Genomic DNA, 11,531 nt, shown 5'->3' on the forward strand with positions numbered 1-11,531 from the left:
TCACTAAAAACTACAATTTTTCTGAAAAAATTTGGGTTCCAACCTTCAAAATGAGAGGTCATTTATCAAAATCCGTTCACCCGTTTCCTCGTAATTTCCATTACCAGTTCACATTATATATATAGATTGTACTCTGTGATAAAGCTACACCATGACATACAATTTGAGTACAACTCCTTATTGTGTATTTCTTTTACCTGAGTTAAATGTAATAACCCGAGGCACGACAGCAATCATAATATGAGTTGAGCTGTAGTACTGGCATAGTGGTAGTGTATCATGGCAACCAGTGCTGTCGTGGTAATTTTTCTCTTGGCCATACACCCCATCCCTTGTTTTCTCCCTTGAAATATATTTTACTATCCTCTCTTTATCTCTCCGACTGACATTTAATGCTTCTTTTTTAATACTAAAGAAGTAAAGAAATTGCTTTGCTTTACATTTTAATTGTACAACAAGCTTGCTTTAAAGAATACGCCATGTAACATTACCGTAGATGCACATTTGTCTCCATGAATCTTGGAGTATATATTTGCAGCATTTCTTGTTTTTCAACCATTATTTTATATAATTCTTGATTCAAGTGCTGCAGAGGTGGTCAATTTTTGTTTATGAACATCAAACAAAATGCATTAGAAACAGCAAGAGATGATCTAAGATTTATACAGATCTCCACGTACAAAACTTAGACACCCATATGCCATATCTCTCTGTACAGACAAAATTTTCTTTTCCCCATACGATTAATTAAAAAAATTGTAAGTTCTCATATGATGTATGGCCCTGTATGACCCCCATGACAGCACTGATGGCAAGTAAATTCGTCCAAATTTTGTGAAAAATTAAATAGCAATGAAAACCATTCATTCTTCTGAAACATTTCAACTTATTACACTGGAATGAGTCTGATGAGAGTACCGATTGCGGTAAATAAAAAATTGGAATTATAAAACATTCTCAGATAATATATCCCGTAGTGTGTGCACATCAGGTTGTGTGCTCCTGAACAGCCCCTTCACATGGCTAGTTCTGAGTAGGGTTGTAGAAAGTCATTGTATGTATATAATTTCTATTCACATAAGAAAAAATACATATGAGCTACCGCTTAATTTTTTTAGTTTAAACTCAAAGAACGGAGAATGAATACAGCTCATGTCACGTTAACACAATCTTATAAAATTAAAATATAACTCAATTTTAATTAAATGCTCAGAGAATACAGACGATAAGATACGCTTATTTCAAAATGAAATTAAGAGATTAAGAAATATTTCTACACTCTCATTTCATCTGAATATTCTGGAGAACGAATATAATAATGATTATTTCACGTTAAAAATATTTAAAACATTTAAAACTCCGCAGACAAAAGTAAAAACAAGATATGCTATTTTCAGGTAAAACGAAGTTAAAAATAATAATTTTAAATTCTTCTGATTTAATTTTAATTAAATATTCTGTGAAGACAGGAATTAACAAAAGCTTATTTAACGATATACAAATCAACTTAATAATAAAAAAAAACTCCGTTCGTCCTATTGGAAGCATTTTCTTCAGGAAATTAGAAATAGTTCGCTCCCACTTTAATTTTTAAAGTGGTAACCGGTAAACTCGCACACAAGAAATCAAATTCCCTGACACGTCTTTAAAATTAATCGTGTGTGTTACGCTTATATTTATCGTTTTCTCATCCGTCGTTTCGAACACGTCAGCTATCCAGGGTACCAGGTCTTAAACCCGTATATTTGTTTCTCTCCATGCAATAAACTTTATGAACTTGTCATACTGCATTACGTTTTAAAATTCCTTTGCAGAACGAAATTTAAATTTCTCGGGTAAAATTTGTGCACATTTTACGGACAAAACTAAAATACTTTCAACCAATAATTATCACAATACACTGGTCTCTTAAACTGACTGCGTACGTTGGGAATTAATTCAATAGCTTTCTCAAAATAAGCTATGAAGTATTTCATATACAACAATTGTCTGTCTCGAAAAGGAAGCAAGAATGACAAAAATTTTATTACACTTATTTGTACCATATCACAGCACTGAATAGCGGACATCAATAATGGTACGTTCCATAACAAATCAATACCATGTAGCGAATATACACAAGCCGGTCCACACCTGTGGTGTAACGGTTAGCGCGTCTAGCCGCGAAATCAGGTGGCCCGGGTTCGATTCCCGGTTGGGGCAAGTTACCTGGTTGAGGTTTTTTCCGGGCTTTTCCCTCAACCCAATACGGTGCTGGACCCCGGACTCATTTCACCTGCATTATCACCTTAATCTCATTCAGACGCTAAATAACGTAAGATGATGATAAAGCGTCGTAAAATAACCTAAAATAAAAAAAAACACACAATCCGTCAGAATGCACTAGTATCACAAATTACTTACAAATACAACGATGTTCACTTCCAAAATAATCACAAAGACTTAGATTAAGCTACTAATTATGTCAATATCAGAATCGGGCTTGCAACAGGAAACAACTATGAGAAGAGGACTGTAATTTCTCACTTATCAGAGATGCTAAAATCTGAGCCGTTTGTACTGGATTTTTCGTTCATGGATTACAGTATAATTTCCTTTTCTTTTTTTTTTAATTCTCGCCAATCTAATTCTATCACTGTTTAATTCTCGTGTCATGCTCCTTCTTGCAAAGGGAAAATGTGCAGCATTGTAAGTAACACACATACATATTATAGCAACTTCGACGATGCGAAATAGTCCATGCCCTAGTAAACTGTTTTAAAAAATTGGTCAATACAGAGTACCGGCATCCATCAGCCAATGAACGAATGATGTACAACTTTATCACTGTCAATTAGAGATGGGGGAAATAATTTAAATACCGATATATTGATATTGCATAAAATGTATCGGTATATCGAAACGATTCGATATATCGCTATCCCGTAAGAAAATTAATAGATAGGCCTAATAATGCAATTACATTTGTGGGCGTACATTTATTACAATAAACTTAAATTTTAATAGCCTATTCCTTATTGGAATTGAAATTAACATCATAACAATCAAAAGATTAAATGTAAAATTGCAACGATAAACAATACATTTTCAATATCATAATTTTATTATTATGTAGTTCCTAACCTAAATCAAAATTATGGTGGAGGTAAGATGAGCTTAAATGATAACCATGAGAAAGTGTTAAGTGAACTCTGTATGAGTCAGTATTTGACATTGAAACATTCATTCATTCAGGGGCGGCTTTGGAAGAGGGGCTGCGGAGCTGCAGCACCCCCAGACATTTGTGGCTCTTGTCTCGTTTTATGTTGTGAAATACATTTATTATACAGTCTCTATTTAGCGGCTCGAATTGTTTTTAAATTTCGCTCTCATTGACATGTACGCAATCGTTAGGGAAGTCACTTCCTCCCCTGGTGCTACCAGAGCGAAGCCAGAGACAAGGACTATAGGGTGAAGCCACTTCCTCCCCTGGAGCTGCCAGTCTCGTCTCGGATGCTTTGCGCGTTAGTTTTACCCCTCCCCCTGCCGCCCCTTGCCATGAATCCAGAGTTTCAAGGCGCTGCAACATTTGTAGCAGCTTGTCAGTAGCGCGCAGTTTTAAATACATTTTCTTTAATGTTGTGAGTATAACAAGTGCAACAATGTTTAATTCTGTACAATATTTACAGTCTATTCAGTTCAGTACCTTAGCAAAATCAGGAGACATGTGAAATTAAGTGCCCATCAGTTGAATCTCATTATGGAAAGAGCCACTAAACAAAATACAAAGGCTCGCATATTTTTTGCTAATTTATCCAGTATCCCTGCTTTCTTCTCTCGATCTAATGTGTTTCAAAGACAATTCCATCAGCTGGGGCAATAAGATGGAGTTTTAAAATAAGAACAGTAAATGTTGTTCATGAGAAGGAGCCATTGCTAGAGTGTTTTCAAATCATAATGGAATCTGAAACATCTAACATCACAATAAATGAGGCAAGCACGGAACAGTGCACAGTTGAGAAGCGAGATCTGTGAAAATGAAAACCCTAAAAAAGCGTCGTAAGGTCGAAGGGATTCAGATACGGGTTGCGGCAGACAAGGAAGTGTATAACGTCATTATCATACAAGCTAACACCTGATTCCAGTTCATAGGTCATCTGATATTATCTTCTCTTCTGTGTCAAGAAAAATTTGAATGCTACAAAAGCTCATTTCCTGAAAATGACCTAAATATATGTGTGAAGCTTTTTCCAATGTTCGATAAAGACAAACTAAAAACGGAACTCACTGTGTTGTATCAGAGACAAGAATTCAGAAAAATCAGTGGCGCAGTCAAGCTCTTGCAGTTTCTTCTATCTGAGAACTTGCAGGCCTCATTTTCAGAAGTTGTGGAACTACTACGCATAGCTATCACTATAAGCTTACCAATGACAACTTCCGAACCAGAACGTTGCTTTTCGTGTTTGAAGAGAGGAAAATCCTATCTTAGAAATATGATGAGAGAAGTGACCGCATTAGCTATGTTTTCCATTGTAAAGATTATGTCAAACGACATACCGGATTTTAATAAGAAGATGATTCAAAAGTTTGCAACCTACAAGACAAGGCGCATGGAACGAATCTTTAAATAAAATAAGTTGCTTAGTTTATTTTTGTATGCAGCCCCCCTTAATTCAATACTCACGAGCCGCCACTGCATTCATTCATTCATTCATTCATTCATAGTGTTCTGCCCAAAGGCAGGTCTTTCACTGCAAACAGAGCATTCTCCAGTCTTTACTATTTTCTGTCTTCCTCTATGTCTCCTCATATGATTCACATATCTTAATGTCGTCTATCGTCTGATACCTTCTTCTGCCCCGAACCCTTCTCCCGTTCACCATTCCTTCTGGTACATCCTTCAGTAGGTAGTTTCTTCTCAGCCAATTCCTTTTCCTCCTCCTGATCACTTTCAGCATCATTTTTTCTTGATCCACTCTTTCCAACACAGCTTCGTTTCTTACTCTGTTTGTCCATTTCACACGCTCCATCCTTCTCCATATCCAAATTCCAAATGTTTCTATTCGCTTCTTAGTAATGTCCATGTTTCTGCCCCCATACAATGCTACACTCCACACAAAGCACTTCACTAGTCTCTTCCTTAGTTCTTTCTCCAGAGGTCCGCAGAAGATGCTCCTTCTTCTCTTGAAAGCTTCATTTTCCATTGCTATTCTCCTTTTGACTTCTTGGCAGCAGTTCATGTTACTGCTTATAGTACACCCCAAGTATTTGAAGCTGTCCACTTGCTCTACTACATCATTTAGAAATCACAAGTCTACCTTCTTTACTTTTCTTCCTATGACTATGGTTTGCGTCTTGTTGGCAATTATCTTCAGTCCATATTGCTCACAGCTGTCATTTAGCTCCAGTAGCTTATCCTTTAGTATTATCTAACAACGCCATATCATCAAATCTTAAACACTTTATTCTTCTTCCTCCTACTATCACTCCTCACATGTTCTGAAAACAGTTCTTCACTAAATCCTCCAAGTAGATGTTGAACAGGGTACGTGATAAAGGGTATCCTTGTCGTACTCTTCTCCCTGTTTCACTTGCTTCTGACATTTCTTCTCCTTTGACTGATTTCATTTGTAGGTTACTGAAAAACCTTCTCTCTTTCCAATCCACTCCAATTTTCTTTAGGATCCCCATAAGTTTTTTCCAATCCACGATTCAATTCTAATTTTATATAGGTTTCAATCGAGTATACAAATATAATGCTCTTTTTTCTAAATAACAACGTAATCATTTTTAAATGTAAGTAAACAGTTCTTGTATTCATTTTTAAATATCAGTAAACAGTACTTGTATTCATTTTTAAATGTACTTAGAATGTTACAAGTTTTAACAAACTTCACAAGTGATTTGATACAAACCTTCTATAGTAAGTTCCCATTGCAATTTATTGTTACACTCCAGCATTCAAAATCTCAATGGTGGTGATGATGATAATGATGGTGATTAGGGGGATAAAAATTTTATCTACTAAAACAATGTCAGTACTAGGTTGTGCATAGAAATCCTAGCAGTAAATAAATCTCAAACCAGTATTACATCCTTGTTTCTCTTTCCATCTAAAAACATAGAAATCAAAGTTTTGAAGTCAAACAGTTCCTTTCCAGAGTGGCAGTTGCTGCTGCCTTGGAGAAATTAATACTAAAACAGTAGTAGATAAACCTCCCGTCTCAGTCTCACGTTCGCACACGTTTGATTTTGAATTAGGTATTGCATATTAAATAGTTTGAATTCGAATTCTAGACCGGCCAATCAGAGAAAGGCATTGATTGGATTGGATATTTCAAGATTGCACAATTATGTAACTGCCCACTTTCATTAACGCCTTATTTCAGTTGAATTATCTAGTGTGGATTTTGTTGTTCATAATAATTCCACAAAAACAAAAACAAATATAAATAAAACCGATAAATTTATGAGAAAACCGATATATTCTACGATATATTGAATAAAAATTTCGATATCGATATATCAAAACGAAAATATCAGTATTTTGTAAAATCCGATATGTCGTTCCCATCTCTACTGTCAATGTGGCGCTATAAACCAATTTTCAATACTTTTCATCACATTTCAAATCTTATATATATATATATATATATATATTACTACATCAACAAATTGTAATATATCACAAAATATATACTGGACGAACTAAATGTAATTGAATCGCTCCATGCAGAAAGGGCTTCAGTCACAAATTTTGAAAAAACGAGATATCGATGGAAATCATATCTTTATGGATGGTTCCATCAGCCTGTGCAGAAAGATATTCAGTCCAATGCTTGGAAAGATAGAAACTGAAGCGTCAGGCTCAGAGTTCTATGCAGAAAGGAATACAAAGTACAGACTGTTTTCCTTAGTTTTCTCAAAACCAGGTCTAATGGACTGAAGCCCTTTCTGCATGGGGCGATTCTTATTATGAAAGTAGTCATAATATTTGCTTTCTCGAATTGTGATCCACTTACACTAGATGGTACTGACACGAGAAGCAGAGCCAGCAATACAAGCAAACGAAATTATACTAAATGTGAGCAATGTTACTACAGGTGCATAGTATTATGTGACAGGTTCGGTTATGTTAGATTAGGTGTGTATTATGTGACAGGTTAGGTTAGATGAAATGCGTAGTAATGTGAGAGAGATTAGGTTAGGTTTGATTAAGTGTATAGTATTATTACTATGTTGGCGACACTGAAAGCCACTGTTACATTAAAGAAATATGACCGTATTCTTCATTCACTCGCGACAATTTTCTTATATAAGGTACGTATTTAGGGCGCATTGGGTGGGCTTACAGCTATCCCAGTGATCGCATTAATTTCTATTGATCAGTACTATAAATCCAAGGCATTTTCAAGGTATTCTATCAAGTTCCTATAGTGTCTGGGACATAAGTAATATTCACCAAAAAATCAATGTAAAAATCAGTTTAAACATCGTATAATATTTGTTTAACCAACTGTCCCTTGTCAGGTTAGAATATCATAAATGACATATATAAGGCATCAATCAAGAGGTAACTAAGCAAGGAGATAATGGGGTAAAGTGTCGAGTTCTTTTTCCCCTTATTTAATATTATAATTTCTCAAACAAGAACGTGCCACGAAACAGTGATAATAGTAAAACAGATACAGTATATTGAAAACAAAACGACGCTTATATTGTAGTCTGAATTTTATGTTGTGTTATATACATGGGAGATAAAATTTTGCAACTTACCTCTTTCTACAATTGTAATCCTACGAAACAAATAAGCTTACGTCCCTATTTACACTGGCTATTTGTCGTTCGACTTACAGCGCGGGCGCATGCGCAGTACGGATTTCGTTCCTTCCCTTTCGACATCTGCTGAGTAGAAGCTGTTTCTAGTTCTGTGCGACATTTCCTAGGTGGGCCAGCCGAATTGACGCGACAGGACCCGAACATGGTTCGGAAAAGGCAGTAGCAGACAGCTTTTGATCAGCTGTTTCTCTGTTTCCGCTTTGTAGCATCATGTCAGAGTGGAACAAAAACCAAGTAATGAAATTAATCGAGCTTTACGAGCAATGTCCGTGCTTATATGACATCAGAAGTAAGGACTATCACAATAGGATTCGGAGGGAAAATGCGCTGCAGTTTATTAGTAAAAATTTGGAGTCTCTTCGTCCCAATACTATTCCGTCCGACATCAAAACAAAAATAAAGAACATCAGGAGTCAATATGCAAGAGAAAAAAATGAAATTGAAAAGTCTAAAAAGAGTGGAATGGGTACAGACGATATATACTCCGAAGTTATATTTTTTCGAACATCTTACGTTTTTGGATGACTTTCAAAAATGCACACAATCTGATTCCAACATAGCAACACAACAGGTAAGCACTACTGACACTATTCTCGTACTCTATTTCTATCACTAGAAATTAACAATATTACAGCATTAACAAAAATTATTAATTATTAATATACATTGACAATTCATTTTAATACAATACAATACAATAAAGATTTATTGGACAATTTTTTTCAGTTTGAAATCTTAGCTTTAGTTTTTAGGCTGAAAAAATTTGTTATATAAATATTTACTGTTTCAGATTACAACTTATCTGAAAATATGACATCAAAAATTTTAGTTTATGCCTAATTTATTTATTTCAGCTCATCGAATCTGGACAGGAAAGTACCATTGTTTCAACTGAAATGCTGACAGAAGTCACCAGGGACGAATATGTGCTGGTAAGTTAGAAAATACACTGACTATATAAATATAAAAATAGTGAATTGAATGTGTACATTTAAGTTTCATCCGAATTCATTACTCTATCTTTTCATCTTGCCAGGATACTCTTCCCTCATTGGAAAAGTAGCTGGCATATGAATCTCGTATTCTTCCTGCTTGTGTGCAATACTTATTGACACTTGGTTGTTGTATGTTTCGTAGACTGTCTGAAAACCCTGCTTCACTTTCTATGTAATCACTGTTACGTTTCAACAGAAAATTGTGCAAGACGCAAGCTGCTTTTACAATACTTTTCACATTTGTCACTTTTAAGTCAATTGTGGTTAGTAACACTCTGAAACGATTAGCCAAGATTCCAAATGAATGTTCAACACAACGACGAGCTCTGCTTAGTCTATAATTAAAGACCCGCTTCTCTTTCTCTTTCGATCGGAATGGGTCAGTGGCGTATACTGGTTAAAGGGTTTGGGCTACAGCTGACCCTATTATTACACAAAATATATCTAACAATTACTTTAATTTTAATTACTATGGTAAAACTAAAAATACAAAATTATTACATTATGTTATATTATAAACTTTTTCTTTTGTAATTTCCTTGGACTACTGCCGGTAGCCCTGGTAGCCCGCAAAATACGCCCCTGGTCAATGGGTAGGGCTTCATAATATGTTCTTGCAGTGGAAATGCATCATCAGCCACAATAACGTACGGTAGATTCCTGTTATTACCAATTGTTGCATTTTGTGGAAAGTTTTCTTCTGCATTTTCCACAATTTGTGATAGTGTACTACGCCTGTATACACCACAGTCACTTATGCGACCATTACAGCCAATATCTATGTAAGTGAACTTATAGTCTGCATCTGTTAAAGCGAGCAACACTATACTATCCGTCCCTTTGTAATTATGGTACAGAGACCCATCTTCACGTAAACACCTGAAAGCCACATATTTACCATCCATTGCGCCTAGACACAAAGGGAACTGCCATCTAGCTTGGTAATTCTCCGCATTTGTTTCCATTCATCCTTTGTACCTGGAAACTAGAAATTAAAATTTATTAATGGATGTTAACTTCTCTTTGTTCTAGAAATCCTCATTAAAGAGAAAGAAGTCCTCTCTCGAGGACGATGCACGGAAGGCCCTGAAGATGGCCGAAAATTTTGCAAACATCAAAGAAGACGAATTTGATGTATTTGGAAAATTCATGGCCACTGAACTAAGGAATATTACAGACAAAGCACTTTATCACGAAACAAAGTGGAAAATTATCCAGGTTATGACAGAAGGCGTCCGCAGACAATTGGATATGAACTCATCACGTGACGTAGGGCCTTCAACATCTTCTGCATCGTCACGATCATCCTGTTCACGATCAGGCTCAGATATCAATGACCATAATTATTATTACAGTGGTGTAAGTGTTACTGAATGTGACGAATACAATTACTGTGACAATTAGTGAAAATATTGATAATTGGAAGTGCACGTTTAAATTAATTGCATTTAATTATTAGAATTACCAGTACCATATTATTGGATTTGTTAGTATTATAATTATTATTTCATAGTTTTAACTTTTAATAGAATTAATAATAAAATAATATTATTTATAATTGTGAGATTTCTTACCTTCAAATATTCGTCCTTTAGGGCATCATACACAGCTGCGCAAACTTCGGGAACAGCGTAGCATAGGAAGGATTTTGACAGACGTGTATGATACTCCATACTTTGATATGATTCACCAGTTGCTAAAAATCTCAAGGTGGCAGAGAGTTTTTCATCCGGCGAAATACATTTTCTTAACCTGGTATCTTGTTTTGCAATCTTAGTTTCTACCATACTTAGTAATAAACGAAAAGTGTCTTCGTCCATTCTCAAAAAGATTCTGAACGAAAACTGATCCTCTAGTAATAGCTCTTTACTAAGAACATGGAATAATCCTTTCTGCTGTCTTCTGGATATCCATTTCCTTTCCCAGAGTCTCTTTGATTTTTCTTTCTTTTCATTAGCGCAAGTTAACAAAACACTCGCAGCTGCAGAAGCTAAAACAGCTGCTTTTCTATTGTTCAAATCCATTGTCTTAATTTAAATGCTCACCACATCACTCACACGTGGCTCGAGCTCGACAACTAGCCTGGAGTACCAGACGAAAAATCTGCTAGGAGCGAACGATGACACTACATTTAGTCGACAGAAAGCGCTGCTGGACAAGTTGCGGCGACTTGTAGACGAGAAATCTGCCAAGTGTAAACGGTGATGCTACATGTAGCCGACAGAAAGCGCTTAATGTTGCGCGACAAATAGCAAGTGTAAATAGGGTCTACGTGCGGAACTGCGTATGTATGTAACCACGACATTCATGAGAGAACATCGTTGCTTCTGCTTGGACATCTGGATCGAAAGAAATCAATGCTGCCGTGAATGTAGCGACTAAACTCTAGGGTCGCCAACTGAACGGATATTCCGTCAAAATTGATGGAATTTCAATGTAGCGAAAGGGAAAAGGCTTGGACGGGTGACGGATTTTCTGGCGGAAATTACGATTTACATCGTCTCTTCACGTGTTTCAGCTGCTGTCATTTTTTAACTCCTTAATGTTTGGGGAGAACGTAGACCAACCTAGCATATCAACTGTAGAAATAGAGGCAGATGATGTGGTTGAATTATTATTTTAACCAAGATTAGTAGGGAAGTTGCGCTAATATATATATATATATATATATATATATATATATATATATATATATATAATTAAGTGGGTATCATATTT

General features: G+C 35.7%; 4 protein-coding genes across 5 annotated transcripts in view; 1 reads left to right on the forward strand and 3 right to left on the reverse strand.

The window, feature by feature from the left end:
- Positions 1 to 7,859, reverse strand: part of LOC138691564 (zinc finger protein 678-like) — a 225,026-nt gene extending 217,167 nt beyond the window's left edge. Inside the window, exon 1 of the transcript XR_011329911.1 lies at positions 7,756 to 7,859. The gene's annotated coding sequence lies outside the window, so the exon portion shown is untranslated. The remainder of the gene's footprint in view (positions 1 to 7,755) is intronic.
- Positions 1 to 11,531, reverse strand: part of LOC138691562 (gastrula zinc finger protein XlCGF57.1-like) — a 449,766-nt gene that overhangs the window by 108,519 nt on the left and 329,716 nt on the right. The gene's annotated exons all lie outside the window — the stretch shown is intronic.
- Positions 6,598 to 10,281, forward strand: LOC138691573 (uncharacterized). 2 transcript variants are annotated; one of them, XM_069813670.1, is made up of 4 exons: positions 6,598 to 7,063; positions 7,836 to 8,389; positions 8,673 to 8,750; positions 9,846 to 10,281. In XM_069813670.1, exons 2-4 carry the CDS (start codon positions 8,237 to 8,239, stop codon positions 10,215 to 10,217), a joined length of 603 nt encoding a protein of 200 aa, XP_069669771.1. In that variant the 5' UTR covers positions 6,598 to 7,063; positions 7,836 to 8,236; the 3' UTR covers positions 10,218 to 10,281. The 2 variants fall into 2 exon arrangements, with proteins under 2 accessions (XP_069669771.1, XP_069669772.1); XM_069813671.1 differs by having other exon boundaries at positions 7,048 to 7,063; positions 8,025 to 8,389.
- Positions 8,307 to 11,531, reverse strand: part of LOC138691560 (zinc finger protein 665-like) — a 53,531-nt gene continuing 50,306 nt past the window's right edge. Inside the window, exon 8 of the mRNA XM_069813629.1 lies at positions 8,307 to 9,798. Coding sequence (XP_069669730.1) covers positions 9,747 to 9,798 — 52 coding nt within the window. The 3' untranslated portion in view covers positions 8,307 to 9,746. The remainder of the gene's footprint in view (positions 9,799 to 11,531) is intronic.

The sequence above is a fragment of the Periplaneta americana genome, chromosome 16 (genome assembly GCF_040183065.1).
Source record: "Periplaneta americana isolate PAMFEO1 chromosome 16, P.americana_PAMFEO1_priV1, whole genome shotgun sequence".
NCBI classification, from domain to species: domain Eukaryota; kingdom Metazoa; phylum Arthropoda; class Insecta; order Blattodea; family Blattidae; genus Periplaneta; species Periplaneta americana.